General features: G+C 38.2%; 1 protein-coding gene across 1 annotated transcript in view; it reads right to left on the reverse strand.

Annotated features, from left to right (window-relative positions):
- Positions 1 to 14,019, reverse strand: part of RAMP3 (receptor activity modifying protein 3) — a 59,589-nt gene extending 45,570 nt beyond the window's left edge. Inside the window, exon 1 of the mRNA XM_051984560.1 lies at positions 13,348 to 14,019. Coding sequence (XP_051840520.1) covers positions 13,348 to 13,399 — 52 coding nt within the window. The 5' untranslated portion in view covers positions 13,400 to 14,019. The remainder of the gene's footprint in view (positions 1 to 13,347) is intronic.
- Positions 14,020 to 26,594: the final 12,575 nt, after the last annotated feature.

The following is a 26,594-nucleotide window of genomic DNA, read 5'->3' on the forward strand; positions in this document are numbered from 1 at the left end:
TTTCCCTTAGATGGAAAACAGCCCTCTAAAACCAGATGGTTTAATTTTATCTGGAAAAAATGTTTATAATACAAGATATATAATTGCATAACTAACATTCACACTTTCACATGCGTGTACTAATACTATTGTCAATAATTCAATAAATAATTCAACAAACATTTCTTAAGTGGAACAGACAATAACAGCTATTGATAAATAAAATTTATATTCATAATATTTGTAAGAACAGCCTGAATTCTGATTCCATTTCAATATGAATTGTGGTAGATCCTATAGGCCATTTCATTTTTTCTGTCCTTATTTGTTCATATAGAAATGTCAACAACCTCCTCCTGGTTTTTGTGGACAAAACAACATTTGGATATTCATTGTTCCTGAGATAATGAGTGTGGTTTCAATTATCAGAACTCAATTTTTATTTTGACCCAAAGACAGAAAAAATTTAAATGAACAATTCACTTGTACTAAATATTGGTGCATATTCGACCAAGTCTCAAATAATCCAGGAAGATTTAACCCTTTTAACTCTGGCAGTCTTGCCCTAATCTTAATCTCCACCCACCGTTGGCCCCAAATGATTGATGAGTGTCTCACATGGTCCACAGTGTGTGCCAGCTCTAGCCAATCTTCCCTTTATTGGAAGCATTCCTTCTCACCAGCTGTCTCACCATCAGTACCAACACCATTTTTATACCCCCAATCATACCTACTCTAATTGGAAAGTCAAGAAGTATTAAATACCTACATAATTAATACTGTTTTAAGTATTTTCTAGGTCTTATTCAAGAATGTAGTAGTAGCAATAGAGTCTCTTTCACCAAGAAACTTAAAATCCAATTGAGGATAAAGAATTAGCATACATGATCTTGTATTTATATCAGATTTGCTTCTCCCAGTATATAACTTATACCATCAGAGTAGAAATTTTGTTTTGGTTTTTATTCCTATTACCTAGCACAGTGTCTTGCAGAGTAGTTGTTTAAGAATTGTTTTTCCTCCTTTCTACCTTAACGTTTTTATATCAATTCTTGTTTCATCTTTGCCTCCCATTTCAGAGGATAAAGGCTTATTTCTCTCCTTGAGTTATTGGTTCTTGCACTCCCATCTGACAAGAACCTGGCTACATCAAATGTTCCCCCTTTCTGTGGCTCTTAATTGGTCTTTTTGCCTAAATCTAACCCTCTCAAATTCATTCTACACCCGTTGACAAAGTAATTTCCCAAAGGTGCATATTTTAACATGTTAGGATTTATAATCTCTCTAGCCTGTCTCTCTTACTGAATCCTAAAGCCTTAAATATACACACTCCCTCAATAAATTCCAATGGCTGTTTATTGCCTCTAAAATAAAATATAATCTAAAGTTCTTACAATCAAGCCCTAATCTACTTTTCCATATTTATCATGCATTATTCCCTTTCTCTCCCTCTACAATCCAGTAAAAGTGGCTTCTAATTATTCTTCACACATGATGTAGTGCTTTCATTCTTTCATTCTTTGCTCTGGCCATCCTCCAGACCTAGAATTTTGTCTCAATTCACCTCTATCTCTGAGAAGCACTTGTTTCTGATAAAATTCTTCCCAAGGCTTTATGAAAAGCCTTTCTTGAGCCTTTCCACTCCTCCTCAAAAGACTAATACCCTCTTCTCCCTTCCCCAACCAAAACTGAATTAACGTATTTATTTTTTATATATCCTACAAGTACTTATTTACATGCATATTGCCTCTCCCCAAATGTAAGCTCTTTGAGTGTAGGAATTGCTTCATTTTTATTTTTGTAAATCTCTGTTCCTAGCACACAGTGCTTAGCACATAACAGAAGCTTATTGAAGGCTTTTGATAGATTGATCTTCAGTCCCTTCCTTTCTACCAGATCCTTGACTTTTTCCTACTCACATCTTAAGTCTTTTCTATCCTACATTATCCTTTCTTTGACCCTGATTCCCTTTGAGCTATCAGTCTTTTTTTTTTCACTGCTTAAGAGCTTGGAAGAGTAATGTCTCCTCTGCCAGAGTGCCTCATCACCCACTCAACAACTTGCCATCTGGACTCTGCAACTGCTCTCCCAAGAGGTCAGTAATGACCTTCTAATAAACAAATCTAATTGTCTTTTTGCAATCTTAATTCTTCTTGATTTCTCTGCAGTGTTTGATTCAAGGTCCTATTGCTATTTCTATAGCCTCTCTTATCCTGTTTCTCTTACTGGCTCCTGGTGCCTTAAATACACACATTCACAAAGCTCAATCACCGTTGCTCTCTTTTTACATCCTCTATCAAATCTATATCTATCCCTTCTTGAAAATTCCAGATCCATATTTCTAACTGCTTACTGGTCTCCTCTACCTGGATGTTCTACTCATAAGTGAAATTTAATACATCCTAAACCAAATCCATTACTATACCCCTATGAGAATTACATACACTTATACATACATACATACATACATAGACACACACACGCAATCCAGCAGCACTGACTGCCTTGCATAAAACACACTCCATAACCTATTCCTGCAACGTATTATTCCCTCTTTACCTCCACCTCTTGATTTCTCTGGCTTCCTCAGCAAAGAAGAATTTCCTGATACCCCTTAATACTAATGTTTTTTCTCTGAAATGACCTACAATTTATCCTGTATCTTATATCTATATAATTGTTTGCATGTTGTTTTCTTGATAAGAAAGTGAACTCTTTGAGGTCAGAAATAGATTTACCCTTGTTTGTATCCCCAGCACTTAGTACAATGCCAGGCACATAGTATTTTTTAAAATGTTTGCTGACTCATTGACTCATTGCTGCTGCTTTTCCTCCTAACTTCCCGTTAGTGGCAAGACCTTTTTCTCATACCCCTAGACTCAAACACTAAATTTATCCTTGACTCTTCCTTTAATACCATTTTTGCAACAGAGCAAAAGCAATCTTTTTTCCCATTTTATGCCCCCCCCATCCAAACTTATTCAGTCTCCCTTTACCTACCAAATAAAAAAAAACCTGAAGTAGGGGTAGGCAATTCAACTATTTAGAATGTAATATACATATCAGATAAGATGAGACACACATTTTAATATTACTTTTATAAATCCTCACGTTTTAATGCCAGAAATTTCTGATTTGGATGACACTGAGTAATTCATTTTGACCTGTATTACAATACAGATTCAAATCAGTGAAAAAATACTAAAGCATTGGAGATCTAAGTTTTCATATGAAGAATGTTCCATAAATACCATGTCGAAACTCTAAAGAGTAAGTCAAAAGTTTTTTGGCATTCTGGCATTCAAGGCCCTCTATAATTTATAACCATACTTTCTTTCCAACTTTATCTCCTAAGAATTACTGCCTTTAACATACTTTTACTCCAGATAAACTGTACTTCAGATCATTTACCATACGTGCCATAAAAATCAGCTTCTCCACAATCTCTGCTCATTAATCTGAGTTCTATTTAACACATCTAATTCCTCTTTCCATAAAAAAGTATTATCATGGTCCCTCTAGGCCTTCTCTGCATTTAACTTCTGTTCCCTAGGGCCTTCAAAACAACTACTTCTCATCTTCTTTTCACTCAATTTGACATCATATTTGAAATTCAAACTTGCTTTCCTTCTCAACCCAATCCCCTTAGGGCTCAATTCCTCCTCCCCACTAAAAATGAAATGAAACAAAATAAAACAAAATGACCTACTCCTTAACTATGAAATCCAATATGACTATGACTATATTTTGATTAAAAGAAGAATGACTTCCTACTCTGTTGCTTAGGTCAGATTTTTTTTTTTTATTAAGCCAATTGTCTACAGAACTTTTTAGGAAAATTCCATAGTGTTTACAATTCACAAACTAACATTTTCATTCTATGAAAAAATCATACATTTTTACATACCATGTGTGGTCTTGTACTTTGGGCAAAAACAATACTATTCTCATAAAGTCATAATCAAAAGAATAATCAAAAGGCCAAAGCTATGAAGAGCTTTAAACAAATTGGTCACTTATTCATCAGCCCTAACATTAGGAACTGGAACCCCCAATCTGGAGGATAAAGAGACCAAGAAAGTTTCAGTATACCTTGTGTATCAGAGAGAAACCCTGAGGTCAAAATATCTCATTCTTCAGTTTTCAGTATATTTCATTGAAGTGGATGGAGAAAAAGAAAGGATCAATCAGTACCAAAGAGGAAAAGAAAAGAAAAAGGAAGGAAGGAAGGAAGAAAGGAAGGAAGGAAGGAAGAAAAGAAGGAAGGAAGGAAGAGAAGGAGGGAGGAAGGAAGAGAAGGAGGGAGGAAGGGAGGGAGGGAGGGAGGAAGGGAGGAAGGAAGGAAGAAAGGAAGGAAGGAAGGAAGGAAGGAAGGAAGGAAGGAAGGAAGGAAGGAAGGAAGGAAGGGAGGGAGGGAGGGAGGGAGGAAGGGAGGGAGGGAGGAGGGAGGGAGGGAGGGAGGGAGGGAGGGAGGAGGGAAAGAAAGGAGAGAGGGAAAAGGGAAGACAAAAAAAGAGAAGACAAAAGAAGAGGGAATGAGAGGAGAAAAGGAAGAGGAGGGAAGGGAAGGGAAAAGAAGGGGAGGGGAGGGGAAGGGAGGAAAGGAGAGGAGAGGAGGAAACATTTGGCTCTGGAAATATGCTGCTCATTTTTGTGTCCTGTCACTTGGATGGCACATATACAAAAGTCTTAAGGTGAAACCAAAAATTGTTAATATTTTACAAAACTACAGAAAATGCAGTTTTCTGCCAGCAAAGCAATTTTCTCCTTCATACAGTTCTAATTAAAGAACTTGTATGTTTGCAGTAACTAAGTTAAGCTCCAAAGTGATTTTCTTAGGCATAAACAACCAGGATTACCCTATGTCTTAGAAATAATAGCATTTTTATTCACTTCCCATGATGCTCTATTCTGAGCCCATTCTGAGGGGGGTAATTGCAAAAATTATTTTTCCCAGATAATATCAAATATATACTATTTTACTTGCTTTGAAAGAACAACTACCACTGACAAAAAAGGAATAGTCCATATGCTATCCCTGCAAGGAAAGACAAAGCATTAAAAAAAATCAGTCACCATAGTCTCCGTGGTTCTCAAAGTCTGGTCCAGAGCATCCTAGGAATCTCTGAAATCCTTTCAGAGAATCTACAAATTCATAATTGGTTTTTATTTTTAATGCAATCAATATCTATAACTATAACCCACATAAACAAAAATTCTTTGGGCAGATCCTCAATCATTTTTAATAGGATAAAGATATTGAGAACAAAAGTTTGAGGACCACTGAGCTAGAGTAATAGGGGAGAGTGACCTACAACTCTACTCTACTCCCAGCAAGCATCACCTCTACCCATCCCCTTATCTGACTAGAAGGTTTAGAGAGCAAAATTTTGGGTAGAACTGAATTATGTTAATACTTTGAGAATGCTCAATCAGGAGAAAAGAACCCAAGTAACTTGGATCTATAAAAAGGACACTCACTAATGAAAACATTTGCTTTCAAATCCCATTCCTGCTCCTTAATATCTATCTATATGATCTTGAGCAAGTCACTTAAGCCTCCCTAAGCTTTAGTTTCTTTACCCATAAAAATGTATGCTTAAATTTTTGTTGTTGGACCAGATGACATCAAAGATCCCACTCTAAATCCATGATCTCTGATCTCTGAGATTGTTATGACTCAGAATGACTACCTTGGGGAATTGACACTGACTATGTATAATTTTTCAAATAGGGATCTGACTATATGACCTTTTAAATCATTTTCTGCTCTAAAATTCCGTTTTCTAGCACCTTCTTTATATTTTCATATATTTATCATATTCTATGTTCACATATCTATATACATGTTTTATGTCCTCTACTTAAAGTTATGGACTTCATATTACTGATCATGATATCAATAATTATTATTGAGTATAAACAAAAGAGGAAGGGAAAGATGAAGCAAAAAGGAGGAAAAATACAGAGAATATTGATCAGATCTTGGGTGTTCATAAAAGTTTCCTTCTATCTGTGTCATTTTAAAGTGAAAAAAGTAAGGAAGGAGAAAAAAAATTAAGTCAAGTTTACCAACATTTATCAGGCATTTATTATGCGCCAGGCACTTTGGCAGGCACTGGGAGCACAAATAAAGGCTAAAACAGTCCCTACCTTCAAGAAGCTCTAATAGAGGAATCTAAATAGTCTAATGAAGAAGAGAACATGCAAATAACTATGTACAAGGGAGAGAGAAAGACAGAAAGAGACAGAGACAGGGAAACAGAGGAGATAAAGGGAAGGCAGGAGCTTTAAGCAAAATGGTAGGATTTTAGAAGAGACAGAAGAAAACCAAAAGATGGAGATAAAAAGGGAAGAATTTAAAGCAAGGGTGGGAGCCAATGAAAATACACAGAATTGGAAGATGGTGTGACTTGTTCAAGTTAAAACAAGGAGGTCAATGTTATCAGATTATACAATATGTGGAAAAGAATGAAGTATGAGAATACTGGAAAGATAGAAAGGGACCCAGTGATAAAGGACTTTAAAAGCCAAACAGAGGATTTTATATTTGATCCTGGATTTATTAGGAAGCCACTTGAGGTTACTGAATGGAGAGGAGAGAGGAAACATGGTAGTCAGAATAGCATTTTAGGAAGATCACTTAGAATGATGAATGGAGGATGGGCAGGAATACAGAAAGATGAGGCTGGGAGACCAACTAGAAGCCTATTTCAATAGTTCAGGTGTGAAGTGATGGGAGCTTACCAGTTACCAGGGCAATGGATTACAGATGAGAGGAGGCATGTACAAGAAATGTTGCAAAGGTTTAATTAACAGGATTTGGCAACTATTTGAATGGGAGGTATGAGGAACATGACAAGTCAAAAATGACTCTAGGTAATCTAGGTAATGAACCTAGATAATCTGGAGGAGAAGGATGTCCTTTGTAGTAACAGGGAAGTTGGAAGAGGAGAATGGATTGCGGGAAATACAATGAATTCAATTTTGGACATGTTGAGTTTAAGATGCCTAAGGTAGCCAATAGACAATTGGAGATATGAAAAGAGGAGATCAGGAAAGTAGTTAGGACCAGATTTAAGATTTGAAAATTATCAGCACAGAGCTGATGGGAGCAAATGAAATCATCAGGAGAAATAATATAGAGGTCAAAGAAAAAAGAGCCCAGAATAAAGCTTTGGAAGAAAGTCACAGTTAGGGGATATGACCTGGAAAAAAATTCAAGTCTTTCAGGCCTAAAAAGGATCAGTCAGAGAGATAGAACAAAAACCAATAGAGAGTACTGTCACATAAACTTAAAGACAACAAAATATCAAAAGAAACTGACTAATAGTGTTGAGGGCTGTAGAGAAGGTAAGAAGAATGAGAATTGAAAAAAAAAGGGCATTCAATTTTTCAAATAAAATATAACTAATGATTTTACAGAGTATAGTTTCAGTTGAATGAGAAAAGTCAAAAGCCAGATTGCATAAGGTTTAAAATCAAGTGAAAGAAAAGGAAGTGGAAGCACCAATTATAGACTTCTTTCTCAAGGAATTTAGCTGAAAAAAGGAAGAAGGATATCTGATGATAACTAGAAAGGATGATCAGATCAGGTAAAGTTTTTTTTAAAGATGGGACACACATGTGTGTATTTAAAAGCATCAAGGAATCAAACAGGAGATGGGGAGAAGGTGAAAATGAGTAGGGATGCTAGAGGAAGCAATATGCTGAAAACAGGACAGAACAGGATCATGTGTGCATGTAGAGGAGTTTGCCTTGGTGGGGAGTGGGAGGGAAAGAGGAAGAAGGGTTATATGACATAGGAATGACAGAGGAGATGGTGACAGAAGACATTTGAGTGGTGTGAATTGAGGAGCAAGGAAGAAGAGAGAGCTCTTGGTGAATAGCTTCCTTTTTTTTCAGTGAAATAAGAAGTCATGTTATCAAGCATTGAGATATGTCAATTGAATCTTGTATACAAAGGATAAAGATCAGATATGCTGGCTTTAAAAAAAAGTGAAAACTAGTTAAACGTGAGAATGTCTGAATTTGAAAAAGAGAAGACTTCAGAAAGATATAATAGCTTCCTCCAGATACCTGAAGGGTCATTACATAAAAGAAAGATCATAAGTTAATGTAGCATCTGAGTGCAAAATTGGGGTTCCATGAAGCTATAGGTTCCACTATATGTTTTTTTATCAAAAGGTAGAAAATGAAGGAGTTCTCTCTCTCTCTCTCTCTCTCTCTCTCTCTCTCTCTCTCTCTCTCTCTCTTTCTTCCCCTCTCCTCTTTCTCTCTCTCTTCTCTCTCTCTCTCTCTCTTTCTCTCTCCCCCTCTCCTCTCTCTCTCTCCTCTCTCTTTCTGCTCTCTTTTTATCTCTCTGCCTCTTCCTCCCTCCCCCAGTTTTTAATTCTAGTAAAGTAACAAATTTCATCTCTTCCAAGGAATAATTTGCTTGGGGACTTAGGGCATGAATTTAGGGTATCTTCTGCTGCCACCATCTGGAAAATCCTGTGCAATTCATAAAATTCCCATCTGTGTAGTTCATGAGATCCCTATTTCTGATGGCAGTGGAAAATGACAGCAATTTGCAGAATTAAAATACATAACAAATCAGGGACAAGACTTCTTCATTTTCACACCAAAGGTCAATTCCACCATTTGGCAAGGAAGTCAAGTTTTTGTTTATAAGGGCTTTTTTCTATCTCTTTGTTTTGTTTGCTTGTTTGAAGAATGAGCAGTCTCAGGAATTAGTCTCCCATCCCTGGAGATATCCATTCAGGGGCTAGTGTTAAGTCATTAGGAATGTCACCAAGGGGATTCCTATAGAAGTATGGATGGAACTAGATGACCTTAGAGATTCTAAGAATGAATGAATAGATGAAGGTCTAGAAACTTATAAGCCCAATACATAATTTTAACAGTAAAATTAGCAGTGTAGGCTAAATTAGCTCTTGCTTGCAGAAAGAGACCTTTTGTGTCAATGCTGAAATGAAAAGGGTTCTAAATACATTTTGTGATTTGTATTTCCTTACTCTTCCCAATTTCTTCTGACATACATTCTCAAACCCAAAATAGTAAACTCTAATCACTTAAAGATTTTGTTTTGCTTGATTCTTTTCAAATTATACTGAATAATGGCATTCATTATGGCTCTATAATATATCTATAATGAACCTGGGCCAATAGCATTAAGCAAATGACTAAATACCTTTCCAGAAAGAAAACATACATTCAGCCCAGATGGTAAACACATGGAACCAGTTTTCTATAAATACAAATAGATGCTTTTCACTCATACTACCTGTTACATTATTAAATGGATGGGACATTACAGCATTAAAAATACTAATGCTCTTTGCTGCTTAAAGCTGAAAAAGAACATGAAGACCCTAAAAATAAACTAGCATGTGTTACATTTGCTTCTTTTGTTTTAAACAATGAGTTCCAGACTCCAGAGGCAGGGGAGCAGTAAATGGGAGAAAAAAAGAAATAAAAATAAATAAGCAGAGAAGATAACCATGGTAGAAAGAGTAGTGTGATATCATTAGCAGAGCATGAAAATAGGAGCCAACAGGCCTAAGTTCCACTATCAACTCTGCCAAAATCTCGCTGCATGATCTTGGCAAGTCACTTTCTTGTTCTCACTTCATTTGTAAAATAAGAGAATTGAATCAAATCATATTTCACATCCTCCCAGCTCTAAGGATCCCAGGCAATGCAATCCAATGAATGCAACCCAACCCAGGCAAATCAGAACTTATTAAAACAGTCCTTAGTATGTCCAAAGTACCATGTTAAGTGTTAGAAACACAAAGACAAAGAAAAAAAAAAAAAGATCCTCCAAGGACCTTATATTCTACTGTAGTAATCCTACTAAAATGTTTTTTTAAAAAGTGAATTTTATTTGTGATATTATAAATCACCCTAAGTAGTCAAAAAACTATAGGAATACCTCCTCAATAAAGCCCTTTCATATTAACATTGTAACCAAGCTGGGAAACTATATTACAAAGATATGCAGACAGTCACCTACCTATTTATAAAACCCTGGTCCCAAGACTCTACCACCTGACATTCATTTTATCTAAGGATGTTGGGCAAGATACCCATTACCAACTACAGTAGATCCAGAAAGTGAGAAAACACACTATTTGCTGTTGTAGTTCAATCATTTTTCAGTAATGTCTGACTCTCTGTGATCCTGTTTGGGGTTTTCTTGGCAGAGATAGTGAAGTGCTTTGCCATTTCCTTCTCCAGCTCATTTACAGATGAGAACACTGGAGTAAACAGTTAAATGACTTGCCCAGGGTGGTACAGCTAGTAAGTGTCTGAAATCAGATTTGAATTCACAAAGATGAGCTTTCCCAATTATAAGCCTAGGGACCATAGCACACTGTGTTACCTAGGGACCATAGCACACTGTTAATTTCTGGAAACTATATTTAAAAATAATAAAAATAATAATAAAAAAATCTAGAAAGGGAGAATAACAAATTGCTTTAAAAGTAGGAACATTCCTTTCATTAGTGCATCCTAGCTGGGGGGGACAGGAGAAAAATCAATTAACATATTACATTCAATTAAATAAATCTTTCATAACCTCCTAGCAATAATATATGCCCTGTGCTGAATTGAAAAATCTGGGCTAGGTGAGTATTAGAATTAATTGTGAAATCAACACATAAATCTACATATTTGTAGGGTGGGGTAGCACACTTTTTATTTATAATAACAGAGAATTCCAGAGGTAACAACTTCAAGGATCTTCCAAAATAATCATTTTTAGGATCCAAATAGAAAGTGTTTGTGGTTTTTAGCTATCTCCTTTAAATGGTCATGAAGAATTTGGAAATTTTAAGACTCAAATCACAAAACTGAACTCTTCTGACATGAACTATTCCTATAACATTGGGGGGGAGGGGAAGTTTCCTTTCTTCCATTTTCCATCTAGCCTTCAGGCAAAAAAGGCAGGTACACACAATTCATCCACCCATGCACACCCAAAGCTAACTTTACAACATGCCTATACAAACCATCCTTACCACAACACTTTTAACTCTCAAAGTAAAGCACATCATAAACACCAAAAAAAATTTCTAGGTTCCATACAATTAAAGGGTACATTAAATCAAAAATCTAGTATAACTCCTCTGGGGTAGGTAAAGCAAGTTAAAGCAGAACTTTTGTTGTCATTAAAAAAAAAATTGTTAACCTACAAGACTTCTAATGGCATCAACTCATTGCCAGGTCTGTGCAAACTAAATGAAGTCATACAATCTTCTTACCAAGCAATTTCAAATTAAGAAATTTTAAATAATTGGATTTGGGGAAGATAGGATGGAGTGAATGACTACTAGGAAAAAGTCCCTTCCTTCCATATCACCTTAGAAATGTATTTTTGCTTTTTACAGATTCTGGCCTTCACCTCTTACCAACTTCCAATTATTCTTCCTTAAAGTGTGGGTCTCTAATCCAAATCACATTACCAGCTCCTCCCCACCTCCACTAAAACAAGGGAAAAAACACTCATACAACTGTGACAAATGGGTTTTAGCTTTTACACAATCAATTCACTTATGAGAAATGGATTTCAATTAAATCCTTGTCCCAACCCCTATTTTCCATCTCATTTTTCGTCCATGCCTTTCATTTTCAATCTAGGGAATGTAACGCAATTCAATTCAACAAACATCTATTATGACCTCTGTGTACAGAGCACTGTACTAGAGAGAAGAGAATAGGGGTGGGGGTGGGGGAGGTTTGACTAGAGATAAAATGTTTAAACAAGACAATCCCTCCAACAAAAACTGCAACGTTAAATATGAGATGTCAAGGGAGGGGAGAAGGAGGAGGGAGGAAAGAGCCTCAGCCTCAGAGCTACTTCAAAAACCTCAGCAAACGCAAGGGGCGGGGGTAAGGTGGATCTGAAGGGAAGGGGGCGAGGAGGTCGGGGGAGGGAATGAAGGGAGAGAAGTTCCGGAAAGAGAGGGAAGGAACCAGAAGAAAGGTGCCTCTTGAATTCCAGCTATCCCATTTACTGATAAGCTATAAAGGGATGCAAAGAAAAGCCTTTCTGAAAGATCATTTAGGGCGGCGAGGGGAGGGGGGGGAGGGAGAGGGGGATATCTAGCCAACTTACAACTCCTAATCCTCTTGCCCCACTCCCACCCCCACACTGAAGTCACAGCAACCATTACCCGCATCTTCATAGGGAAAAAAATAGATAAAATCCAAAAAATAGGAACGCTCTCTGGCTTGGTGCTGAAAGGAAGCTTTCATCCAATGCAGCCTAGTCTTTTTAGAAATGAGAGATGTTTGGAGAAAGGGAAATGACTAGCTCAGAGTCAAATAGGTAGCCAACAACAAAGGCCGAACTCTAACCCAAGTCCATTAAATTGATTGAAACCCAACTCTAGCTGCTGTTGAAATCTTATCTGGCCAGTTCTCAGACCATGTATCTTCCCCACTTCGCTTCCCAGCCAGCCTCCTTCTCCCACTCTCGAAAAAAGAAAAGATCAAAAAATAAATAAACCCAGCAGACAAATGAAAAAGGAAAACAACGCTCCTCAGCTCTGCATTGAATATGCATGTCCCTCTCCGTGGCCACAGTCCAGCAGCCTCCCAGGTACATACCACGTTTTCGCCAGAGAATTCCCAGATCAACTGGGGCTGACTCCAAGTCCATTTCTCCCTTCCCCGCCTCCAGCCAAGAGCCCTAGTTATTCTACTCCTCTAGCCCCCTAGTCTGGAACTGGGGTGAGGGAGAAAGAGAAAAATGAACAAACGGATAGACTAGGGGGGTAACGGGGGGGGGGGGAGAAGAGAGAGACAGAGACAGAGGTGGGGAGGGGGGGAAGAGACATTGACACAGAGACAGAGATAGACAAAGAGACGGAGAGAGACAGACAGTGAGACAGAGAGACAGAGATAGACAAAGCCAGAGACAGAGAGAGAGACAGAAAGACCGAGGGAGATAGAAAGCAGAAGAGGCGCAAGCACTCGGCGGAATTCCTCCCGTCAGAACCCCTTCACAGCCTCGCTGCCCAGCCTCACCACTCGCCCAAGTTTCGCGGGTGGGCAGCAGGGACAGCTCCTTCCTCCTTCCCATAGGCTCAAGCCCTCTTTTCGCACCGGTGGAGCAGGGCAGGACTAGGCAGAAGGAGGAAGGGTGAGGATCCTCAAGTATATAGCTCCAGAGAGACAGACAAGACTTCAAAAGAAAAACTTGTAGGATCCAGTGGGAGGGCGGCCGCTCCCTCCTTTCGGAAAGGAAGCTCTCCGCACCAAGAAACCTTGCCCCTGAGCCACGGCGAGAAACTCCCTCGCACCCAGTCTACTCCCAGTCCCTTTGTCTCTCTCAGACCCTCAGGGTCCCCCGCTTACCCCAGAGGAGCACTAGGAAAAGTCGTAGCCACCTCCGCGCTCGCAGCTCCATCGCGCTCGTTCCGGAGAAGCTTCGAAAGAAGGGACCCTGAAGAGTGGAGCCAGGGTCCGGCTCCCGCTCGTGGAGGCGGGGAGAGGAGGGACTGAGAGGGGAGGATCGGAGGAGGAGCCGGGAATAAGAGGGAGTCCGAGGCGGTCCGAGATAGGTGAGCAGCTACAGCAGCGTGCTGCAGCGGGGCTCAGCGCGGATGTGTCCGGGCACCCGCCACTCTCTCCAGCCCGGGCGCAGGAGCGGGAGGAGAGCCAACCGAATTGCGATCTCCCACGACTCTTTCTGCCCCCGCCTCTCAAGCAGAGGTAGACCGCCGCTCAGAGCCTATGAACTGGAACCCTCCTGTTTCGTTTTCTTTTTCTTTTTTTTTTTTTTTTTTTGGCGGGGGGGGGGGGGGGGAGAAGAGGGGGGAGGAGGACTGTGGTTTGTTCCCTCCCCGCACGGTAGGTCTTCTTTGGATGGGATGGAGACTGAAGAGGATGTAATGGCTATTCTGGGATCCTCCTGGGGAGTTAGAGCCGGAACCACAGCGAAACAGGACTGCAGGAGGAAGGAGGAACAGAGGGAGAAAAAAGCCTAGACGCTGTCACGGGAGAGAATGGGGTGTGTGTGTGTGTGTGTGTGTGTGTGTGGTGTGTGTTTCCCCTTTTGCTCTCTTGTGTATCAGCACCACGTGTGTTTGTGTAAATGTAGCTGTCCTGTCTTCATTCCTTTCTTGACCAGACTCTCCAAACACGAATGTGAATGTGAATGAATTTTCGGAGGGCTTAGTGGCCACACACACACACACACACACACACACACACACACTACAAACACACACACCACAAACACACACACACTCACACCTTTTTCTTCAAGCACCAAAGCTCGGGTTGCATCGATTAAGCAGCCTTTGCTCTCTTATCCTTCTATCCAAGGATACTGCTAAGATTACTCTGATTTTCTTTGGCTTCCCAATAATAATAATATTGGAGGACCATCACTATATCCACTGTACCACTTAGCTACCTTGGGACAGGTCTAAATGGAAAGAGAAAATAGGGCTGTCCAAAGATAGTTGTCAATTCCCAAATATCAAACTCTTTTCTTATCCCTTTAGTTGTGATAATAATAATAAAGGGTGATATTTTAGAAGACATTGCTCCAAGTACTAGTAGCCCAACAAATGAGCAAACTGAGGCTCTGAGAGGTTAATTGTTCATGGTCCATGGTCAGTGACTGAGGGGGAATTTGAACCCAAGTTCTTCCAGGTAAGCCCAAGCTCTCTCTCTGATGTACAAATTTAATATGCTGTGTCATTTTCATCAGAACTACAAAGGTTTTTATCAAAAGTCTGTTTTCAGAATGTGGTTAGCACTTAATAAAGGGTACTCACAGGAGTGATAGCATTATATTATTATCTTATCTAATCCTGGAGGATATATGACCTTGCTTCTTTTTTCTCTCTCTGCATTTTTAATGTTTATTTTCCTTCCTTCTGAGACATAAGAGACTGATATGATAAAGGAGTCGAGATTATCTTACCTTACAACTTAAGTAAATTCTAAAATTATATTTCAAGGGATTGTTTCCCCCCAAAAAAAATTAACTTATAAACTCTCTCCATATAAGGAAATTCATTAGACATAAAGAAGAGTGGTTCTGGAGGTCAATAACAAGTCCATTGTCAAATTTATTATTCCATTATAAAGACTTTAAAACTGGGAGATAGTGAATGTAATCACCACTTCTACAATATGTAATGCTGATATGGCAAAAAAAAATCAATAAAGATAAACTGAGTGCACAACAATGAGCAAAATCAGTTTATTAACAGTGACGTATGTAACTGTTAACAGAGCAGGTCCAACTGGCAACTTAGTAAAGCCAGAGATTCCAATTAGGAGGGGAACCTTTTTATTGACACACAACAAAGAAAAGGTCTGGATAATTATGGAATATTACCTTTGGCTACACTAAGAAAAGTTGATTGGCATTCAAGTGAGGTGGCACCCCCTTTCTGATAATGAAGAGCAGCTATATGGCAAAGCAGATAGAATGCCAGGGTTACAGTCAGGAAGACCTGAGTTCCAAATCCAACCTCAGACACTTGCTGTATAACCCTTAGCAAGTCACTTAAGTCTGCCTCAATTTCCTCATCTGGAAAATAAACTGGAGAAGAAAATAGCTTACCACTCCAGTATCTATGCCAAAAAAAAGATCCCAATGGGGTCACAAAGTTAGACATAGTGTTTATATTATATGCATATAATATAATACATATAATATATTCACATCTTCACCAATATATTAATATCCCAGTTTTCCCACATCCCCTCCAACATTCATCATTATCTTTTCCTGTCATTTTAGTCAATCTGAGAGGTGTGTTGTGGTACTTAGAGTTGTCTTAATTTGCAGTTCTCTGACCAGTAATGTTTTAGAGCACTTTTTAATATGACAAGAAATGATTTTAATTTCTTCATCTGAAAACTATCTATTCATATCTTTTGATCATTTATCAATGGAGAATGGCTTGTATTATAAATTTGAGTCCATTCTCTAGACATTTTAGAAATGAGGTCTTTATCAGAACCACTGGATGTAAAAATTTTTCACAATTTTCTGTTCCCTTTCTAATCTTGCCTGCAATGGTTTTGTTTGTACAAAAACTTTCTAACAATATAATCAAAATCTCCTTCCAAATTCTACATGAGGTTAGTTAATGACATCTCTCCTTCTATTGGGAGGTTTTCAGGAAATAACAAGCTGCTGATTGGGTGTAGATTGAAGGTAAGGGAGGAAAAATAATAAGAGACAGAGAAAGAAATAGAGAGAAAAACAGAAAGAGAGAGACAGAGACAGAGACAAAGAAAAAAACAGAGAGCACACACCAGAGAGAGACAGAGAGACATAGAGAGACAGACACAGAAAGACAGAGACAGAAAGAGAGAAAGACAGACAGACAGACAGAGAGAAGGGAGAGAGATAAGGGGGGGGGGAGAGAGAGAGAGAGAGAGAGAGAGAGAGAATCAGAAACACAGACAAAGACAAAGAGACACAAACAAAGACAGAAAGGCAGAAAGATAGAGAGAGAGGCAAAGACGGGAGGGGGAAGGGGGAAGAGGGAAGAGAGAAGAGAGAGGGGGGCAGGAGAGAGATAGAGAGAGAGGGGGAGAGAGAGAGAGAGAGAGAGAGCGCAATAACAGTATCCATACACAGAAAACCTAGCATAAACTGAAACAAATATTGTACTTTCTAATGACAGAGGTGATTGGAGAGAGGTAACTGGTATAAAGGAAAAATAGTGACTTCTGATGTCATGTCTACCTCACACATCATTACAAAGATAAAAGACCAGGAATCTCAACATAAGCTGGAACTTGAGCAGCTAAGGTGCTGCCTGCTTCCTCTTCTTCTAGAAGTTCTTATAGTTCTTCAATTCATAAAAAATATTCTCATCAATCTCAAAATTTATATATGAATTTGTTCATTCTAACTGTAGATATGAAATGTGGGTATGGAAAAATCCCTTTCTCATGGCAATTGGGTATCCAAGCTGTCATTTCTTCTTAAGAGAGCTGGTTTGAAGATTATACAGTGATCAGTTCTGATGGACGTGGTTCTTTCCAACAATGAAATGAAACAGATCAGTTCCAATAATTTTATGATGAAGAGAGCCATCTACACTCAGAGAGAGACCTGTGGGAACTGAATGTGGACAACATAGCATTTTCACTTTTTCTGTTGTTGTTTGATTGCATTTTGTTTTCTTTCTCAGGTTTTTTTTCTTTCTTGATTCTATTTTTCTTGGGCAGCAAGATAATTGTATAAATATGTATACATATATGGGATTTAACATATATTTTAACATTTAACATGTATTGAATTACCTGCCATCTAGGGGAAGGAGTGGAGGGAAGGAGAGGAAAATTTGAAACACAAGGTTTTAGAAGAGTTAATGTTGAAAAATTATCTGTGCATGTGTTTTGTCCAACTATAGGTTAGGACTTTCAAGTCCTTTATTCTGGCCCATACTTAAGTTACTATTTTGACCTTTTCTCTTATGGATTTGAGCACACAAATAGGAGAGAATTCTTGAAGCAAAGATAGGAAACAATGGATTGATGAGCCTGACAGGGCCACAGGATGTTGTGAAATCAAAGAATATTGGAAGTACACTGAAATTTTGTGATTTGAGCAGTCTGAGCAGTCTATCTACCCACCCTACATAAAGAAAATGCTACTTGAAATCACAGCCAATAAATGAACTTTACCTTTAGAGAGTCATCCTTTTTACTTAGACATTTTTCTATAATATTTAATCCTCTATTTTTTCTATTGTCATACAAGTGAATTTCTCAGTTGCCTGCCTCCCATTTCTTTTAATGAGAGAGAGGCAAAATGGGGTGGAGAAAGGGGGAAATAGGGAAAGGCACCAGAAGGAATTGATCACTTTCATGGTGTGTTAAATTTTGTGATTTGGGCAGTCTAGGAGAAGCTATCCACTCTTCATTAAGAAAATGCCACCTGAAATCACAGCCAATAAATGAACTTTACCTTTAGATATTCGTGATTTTTACTTAGACATTTTGCAATAATGTTGACTCCTCTGGGGTTTTTTTTTTCCTGTTGTCAAACAAGTGAGTTTCTTTTAATGGTGAGGAGAGTGGCAAAATGGGACAAAAAAAGGAGGAAATAGGGAAAGAGACCTGAAGGAAATGATCTCTTTCATCAAGTGTGTTGAGACTGGCTCTCCTCCACAACCATAGGAAACACTGAAAAGCAATTCTCTAGGCTGTGCCAAATTAGCTATTAAAGCCTTTTGGGGCGGCTACTCCTTAAGTTGGGAGGATGAGATAGTTATTGTAATAAGAGTTTTTAGTACTTATTTGTTAACATTCTTTTCCCCCCAGGAAATCTACAGCTGAATGGGGAGAAGAAACAGGACATTTCCCAAGGGTGACAATCAATTAATCAACAAACATTTAATAATACTTGTTTTTCTATCAGTCACTGTACTAAATGATGAAGATACAAAAAATTCATTATGATAGGGAGGACCACAAATACATAAACTAGAATACACCAGATAAATACAGAGTATATGGAAAGTAACATCAGAAGGCATAATCCTAATAGAACAATCAGGCTGTTAGAGTAGTTTAGGAGAGAAGTGCACAGGGTCATGAGGCTGATAGCTACATAAGTGAAGAAAAGCAAACCTCTAGGGGAGAAGTGTTGTAGAGGAAAGACTTTAAAACACATGTGACTAAATGGATGAAATGTAGGCTAAGTAAGAGAGAAGAGTTGTGGATGACTGAGCCTGCAAAGCTGGATGAATGGAATAGGAAATTTCAGACAAAGGGAGATTTTGGGAAATAAAGATTATGAGTTGTGTTTTGGACACGTTGAGATTCAGTTGTAAATTGGGCATCAAATTCAAAATGTCCAATAGATTTTATATGGGAATTGGGGAGGACAGCTCAGGAGATGGACTAGGGCAGGATCAATATACCTGGGAGTGGTTTGCATAGAAATGACAATTGAATGTCAGGGAAATTGATGAGGTCCCCAAGTAGGAGCACATATGAGCAGTGATAGAGGCATATGGGGGTCACCACCTGGATCCATAACATGAATAAAGATCTAGTCTAAGAGGCTAAATGGCAAGCAGGTCACATAAGTCAGTAAAGAATCTAGGAGAACAGAATCATGAAAACTCTGAAAAAAGTATCCTGAAGGAGAAGAAAAGGCAGTCACTACCAAAAATGTTGCCAGAGAGATGCCAGAGATATACTCTATATTTATATCTGGTGTATTCCAGTTTATGGATTTGTGGTCCTCCCTATCATAATGAATTTTTGTATCTTCATCATTTAGTACAGTGACTGATAGAAGAACAAGTATTGCTAAATGTTTGTTGATTAATTTAATTTTGAAGGATCAGAATTAAAAAGACAGAGGTCTATCGGTTTTGCACTATAGAGAATATTAGTCATTTTTCATTTCAGTTAGTAAAATTCATCTGAGTAAAGAGGGGAGAAGCCAGAGTGCAGAGAGTTTAGAAGAAAGAATAAGTGGAAGCATCAGTCAGTCAATAAACATTTATTGTCTGCTGTGGGTCAAACTCTGGATTAAGCACTAATGGGATACAAAGAAAGGCACAAGTCAGGCCCTGGCCTGGAAGAACTCCCAGTCTAAGGGGGTGACTCCATGAAAACAACTCTGTACAAATAAGAGGTTTAAACAAAAATTGGAAGTAACAAAGTTGTCCCTTGGGCTTCCAGCAAGTATGAAACAAGGGACAGCACAAGCAAGAACAAGTTAAAAAGGGTCCAGCTCTACTCCAAAGGCCAGGTTTCACTCTGAGTAGATCTCTGCTCCCTCTACTGCTGCTGCCTTTCCATACTCTTATATTTCCTGATTCCTTCCCCTTTGTTCATATGTTGCCTTCTTCATCCACAGACCTCACCCCATTGCTTGGAAAAAGCCTCTGCCAGCAGGAACTTGTTCCCCCGTCCCCCTCACTGGATTTCACCATGGTGGGAAAAACACCCCCTGAACACCACTGAGCAGATGCCCCACTGCCAGGTTGAATTTGTGCCCTCCTCATAGCACCAACATCTGGACTTACCTGTGCAGCCCCTATCGCTGGATATGACCAGTCCCTTGGCTGAGCCATTCCATCCCCTTCAATGCCAGGACAATCAGGAAGCCACCCCAGCCTTCTCAACCTCCTGCTATCTAAGTCCTGAGCACCTGCCTGAGCACCCAAAGGCCCCAGGCAGAAACAGCTGAACACCAGGCTCCCTTTAGGGATTTTCTATAAAGTGGTCAGATGAAAATTTAGAATGTGCATCCGCCCTGCTTACCAGATAGATGAAGAACTACCTAGCCTTGGTCCCTGGGTTCTAGTTCATTTGATATCCCAAAACAGGAAAGACATTGGCCAACCCTGCAGGATACTATCTTAAAAATTAAAAATTAAATATAACTTTCTCTCTTTTGGGGTGTGTTGTAAATTTATTTATTTTTAATATGCATTGCAGAAGTAAGTCCAGGTGTGGTGCCATGAGGAGGACACAGATTTACCCTGGCAGTTGAGATGGGGCATCTGTTCAGTGGTGTTCAGGGAGTGTTTTTCCCATCATGGTGAAATCCAGTGAGGGAGACTTGGGAACAAGACTCTGCTGGCAGGGGCTTTTTTCAAACAAGGGCAACATGTTGGGAAGAAGTCATGTTAGGAGAGAAAAATCAGAGCAAAAGAGAAAAAACAGAGGAGAGAGAAAAAAAACATAAAAATAGAAGTGAACATAGCATGTGTTGCTTTACATTCTCTCTCCTTCATTCTTTTTCTGAATGCAGATAGCATTTTCGGTCCAAAGTGTATTGGGATTGCTTTAGATCACTAAATCATTGAGAAAAACCACTTCTTTCATTAGTCGATCATCACACAATCTTGCTGTTTCTGTGTACAATGTTTCCCTGGTTCTGCTTGTTTCACTCAGCATCAGTTCATGTAAATCTTTCCAGATCTTTCTAAAATCAGATTATTCATCATTTTTTATAAAACAATAACATCCCATTACCTTCATATACTACATCTTGTTCAGCTATTCCCCAGCTGATGGCATCTACTGGTTTTCCAGTTCTTTGCTATGATAAAAAGAGCTGCTGCAAATAATTTTGCACATGTGGGTCCTTTTCCTTCCTTTATGATTTTCTTGGGATACAGAGCCACTAATGGTACTCCTGGGTCAAAGGGTATGTACAGTTTTATAGTCCTTTTGGCGTAATTCCAAAGCATTCTCCAGAATATTTTAATCTAATTATAAAAAATAAGTGGGTCAAACAACAAATCACAGAAACATTCCATAATTTCATCCAAGAGAATGACAATAATGAAACAGCATACTAAAAACTTATGGTATGCAACCAAAGCAGTTCTTAAGGGAAAATATATATATATATTTAAATAGCTACATGAATAAAATAGATCATTCAATTGGGTATGTAAATAAACCAACTCTTAATTTATTAGTTCAATAGTTTTCTTAGTTTCAATTTTATTAATCTCTCCTTTGAGTTTCAGAATTTAATTTGGCATTTAACTGGAAGTTTTAATTTGTTCTTTTCCTAGCTTGTTTTCCTAAGAAATCATCTAATCATTTAGCAAAGTTGCAGGATATAAAATAAACCCACACAAATCATCAATATTTCTATGTATTACTGACAAAACCCATCAGCAAGATTTGGAAAGAGAAATTCCACTTAAAATAATGTAGACAAAATAAGATACGTGGGTGTCTTACCTGCCAACACAAACCCAAGAACTATGTGAACACAATTACAAAACATTTCTTCCACAAATAAAATCAGATCTAAACTATTGGGAAAATATCAATTGCACATGAGTCGACCAAGCTAAAATAATAAAAATGGTAATTCTGCCTAAATTGGTCTACTTGTTCAGTGCCATGCCAATGAATCAGCCAAAAATTTATTTCATAGAACCCAGAAAAAATAATAACAAAATTCATCTGGACAAAAGGTCAAGAATATCAAAGAAATTAATGAAAAAAAATTTACAAAAGATAGTGGCTTAGAAATACCAAACCTAAAACTATATTATAAAGCAGCAGCCATCAAAACCTTTTGGTATTAGAATGGTCGATCAGTGAAATAGATTAAATACACATGACAAAATGATTGAAGCCTATAGTAATCTAGCATTTGATAAATCCCCAAACTCCAGCTTCTGGAATAAGAATTCACTATTTGACAAAAAAAAAATTGCTGGAAAACAATTTGTCAGAAACTCAGCATAAATTACATCTCACACTTCATACCAAACCTCCTGCTATCTAAGTCCTGAGCACCTGCCTGAGCACCCAAAGGCCCCAGGCAGAAACAGCTGACCACCAGGCTCCCTTTAGGGATTTTCTGCAAGGTAGTCAGATGAAAATTTAGAATTTGCATCTGCCCTGCTTACCAGATAGATGAAGAACTATCCAGCCTTTGTCCCTGGGTCCCTGGGTCCCTGGTTCATTTAATGTCCAAAAGAGGAAAGACATTGGCCATCCTTTTAGGATATTATGTCAAAATGGAAAAGATCTCAACCAAAACCAAAAGTAGTTTGGAACTCCTGCAATGGGGCCTGTGAGTAAACTCTATCTACCAGGAGAGGTACGCTTCCTCTGATGCAGGAAAGGGGTGATTAACTGCATCAGCAGGATTTTACTTGGGTACATATAGGCCAGGCTTGACAAACTTACCTAATTATTAGTGATAGCTTATGTCCAGAGAAAAAGGTTTGATAGGGAATGGAGACTGGTTTTTCCCAAGTGAGTAGCTTATTGCAGGTCAAAGAAAATGAACACTGGTTCTGGGATTGGAAGCTGGCCAGAGGGAATTGAAACCATCTGGGGGGGAAGATTATATGCTCTTTCTTTAACATGAGCCTGTCCCTGGGAACTCCAAGAAGATGTACAAGAGTCAGGGAGCTTGGGGAGCAGGGCTGTCATGGTTAAAGGCAAACGTGCAGCAGTCCCGTAGCTGATTCTACAAGCTTACTACTCTGAATGAGCTCCCCATCTGATGTCCTTTACCAAATATTTCAGAAAATTCTGGGTTTGGGCACAGCCTGCAGGCAATATAGAATTTCCCCAGCATACTTCATGATGAAGTTTTGGCTGTCAGTAATCCCTTTTCTTTGCAGATTGCCCCATGAGCATGTGAAACATTGGAGTCAGTATAGAAGCTCCCTCTCAATCCTTTCCCCCATTTTAAAGCTTTGGGGAGAGCAATGAGCAGAGATCTCCAGGGGAAGCAGTTTAACCTCCAAAGTACTATTGAAGGTCACCACGGAGTCACCTATCTTTCTTTCTCTATCTCTAAAAAAACTAGACCCATCAATAAACCATTCACCATCTGGATTGCGGAAACATCTCTCAAGTCAGGTCACCTGGAGTAGACTGAATGTAAAGTTTCCTCACAGCTATGAATAATGTCACTGAACTATATAGTGTCAGGAAACAAGGTGGCGAGTGTGACACGCAGAGTTAAATTGGGAGTATCAACTGGGAGGGCCTGATATTTGGTTAGCTTTCTGCTAGCCAGCAACAGATGGCCTTTAGCTTTTAAAATGCTCTGAACCCAGTGGGGAATTGTTCAAAACGATTTTTAGTTTTGGCAAATAACGGTTTTTAACTATTGTCCAAAACTCCCAAAGTTTTCTCCAACAGCTGGGTCTGGAGAATTTGTGGCCCTATTGCTCACTTCTGCAACTTCTTCTGAATGTCTGGAGTAATCTAAGTAATAACATTCATGTTGAGAACAGTGGCCCCTTCAGGAGAAAGGGGAAGGGGGTCCAGGTTGGTGTATCTGTTTTTAGTATGTATTAACTTCACTTCCAAATTTAAAAAAATTAAAAACAGAAAAAAACAGAAATTAAAAATTAAAAATATTGCTCCATCGCACAGAACATCAGGGAAGATTGAAAATATATAACAATAAATTTCCTTTTCAAGAAACTACATATAATAATAGACATTATATTCATAATGGTCCCTTTCTTCTTTGCTTCCTTATAGGATTTCTTTTGTTCTCTTCTATGCAGTTTTTATTTTATCTTTTTCTTTTTATTTTATCTTTATCTTTTTTTATCTTTTTTCCCCTTTCCTCCCTATTACATTTTCCATGCAGGCTTCAATTCAACACAAATATTTTTATGTACACATGTATATCTGGATACACCCATACACATACACAAATATATGCATATATATGAAAAATGATCATATACATACACCTACATATATTTCAACTATGGCCTGGACTCTAATAGACCTATTCAGCATATAAATTGGATGTTTTATCCTGTCATGTATGTACTCTCAGGCTCAGACCTGAAAGACTAGTTTTTGATTATAATCCTGTTCCTGTTTTTTCTCTTATAGAAAATTTCTATGATCAGGGAAAGTGTTCAGTAGAAGCTATGAACCCAATTCATATATGTGAGATGTTGCAGTTTTCTATCAAAAATATGTAAATGAATATTTGGCTAGTCATCTTTTTGTTACTAGATGCATATATGTCTGTCTGTTTCTGTTAGCATTTCTGTATGTAATTGTATGCAATAACAATTCCTCCTTATAGCCAGACTTAGAAATAATCAGGTGAGTTCTTATTTAAAGGAATGCCATTGGGAAACTGAGAAGGATCCCATGTTAAGCAAAGGCCAAAGTTGTCCTCCCAGCCCTTGTTCAGATACTAACCTCCACTTATAACAATTCAGGATTACATTCCTCTGAGTACTTTCATCAGACAATCATACTTGAACTCAAAACTCCACCTAATATCAGCTAGAATCCCAAGAGATTTTGTCTTAAATAGCAAGTTTCATTAAGCAAAGCTTCAGGTGAATTTAGCTTTCAAAGATCACATATCCTAAATAAATATTGATTATAATCTTACACTGATATCAGTAAGAGATTTATCTTAGAAATTTCATAGCTTATCTTCATCGCTAAGTAGATGTGTTTTTAATTCAACATTACACAAATCATTTTACTTTAAGATGCTCAATAACCAATCTATATCAAAACATGTTCAAGTATTAACCATGTTAAAAAGGACAGACATAGATCACTGTTCTCAGAATCTTCCTAAAGAATGGGAACAGTTTTAAGATGATGCAATATAATTAAAGCTCACATAGAATATAAAATATACAATGGGAACAGCTTTAAGATGACTCGGTATAACCAATTAAAACTCACATAGAATATAAGATATTATATTATAGACAATATATATTCACATAGAATATACAATACTGTGGTGAAGTTAAAGAATTGACAATAAAAATTGTTTATGGGACATATCTCCATCTTGTAATCTTTGTTAGGGGATCAAAACTATTAGACTTTCTGTCTCCTGGAAAGAAATTTTAAAAAAACCTCCCCTAATAGGACAAGGACAGCCAAGGAGAGACAGCATATCTTTTGGGGAGGGTACCAAGTTAACTTGTGGAACTTAGAGATAACAAATAGATGTCCTAGAGATACACCAGCATGAGACAAAACAATTTTTCTATTCATTAACATTTCAAATTAACTCAGAGGGACAGCTAAGTTCCTGAATTCAGCTCAAAAACATAGAAAGGTAGCTTTGGGCAGAAGTAAATTCAATTATAAAAATCAATACAACATAAAATCAATTGCATTGCAGAATCAATAGTCAAAACTTGAGCTAATATTAATTTGATCTTCTCACTGAGTTATACACATATCAAATATTCCAGACACCAGATGCAGCCATCATTTTCAGTATTGGTTAATCCTACAGCTTCATAGTTTATGTTCTATTCTGTGGTGCAATATAGTGCAATGAATAAATATTATCCTAAGTGAAAGCAACATACCACAAGACAACAAAGCTAGCACCACACCCACATTATCACAGCTGGAAGGTCCACTACTCTAGAAAATCATTAAGTGATTTTTAAACTGTTAAATTAGTTCATCCAAGGTGCAGTTTCCAATAAACTAGAATAAATGACCAACTCCAAAAAACAAATGTTTCCCCTGTACAATACATACAAATAGTTTATGAATATAAATACCTTAGGATGAATACACCTATAGCATAATGCAAGTACAGTTATTTCTGGGTACCCACCCTCTCAACAGCAAACTGCCATAGCCCTCTATAAATTGTCTAATCAAGCCAAAGCCCAGAGTACAATATGGAACAGGTGCAAGGAAGTAGGAAAAGAAGGGCTTTTGCTCTCCCATGATGCTTAGGTCTGTGATTCTATCCACATAAGGACTCATTCTATAGAAGTAAATGGGAACCAGAGCATTAGTTTTAGAGCATTATCAGAGGCTTAGCCCAAGATCACACATTAATTTGTGGCAGAGGGAAATTTGAACTCAGGTCCTTCTGACTCTAGCCACTACGATGTAGCATCTTACAGTACACATAGTAGATGCTAAATAAACTTGGTTGATTTATTTCAAGTCATGTGATAAGAAAGAGGACCTATTATAAAAAGAAATTATGAGACATGGAAGAATTTTCAGCCAATAAATCATGGCCACAATGCTAGCCTTCTGTGCCTATTAATGGCATGGAAGAGGGAGGGAAAGGGAAGAATTTCCTCTGATGTCTTTCTTTCAAGCCTGGTGCCTTCACAACAAGAGAGTTG

Source organism: Antechinus flavipes, chromosome 1, assembly GCF_016432865.1.
Source record: "Antechinus flavipes isolate AdamAnt ecotype Samford, QLD, Australia chromosome 1, AdamAnt_v2, whole genome shotgun sequence".
NCBI lineage: Eukaryota > Metazoa > Chordata > Mammalia > Dasyuromorphia > Dasyuridae > Antechinus > Antechinus flavipes.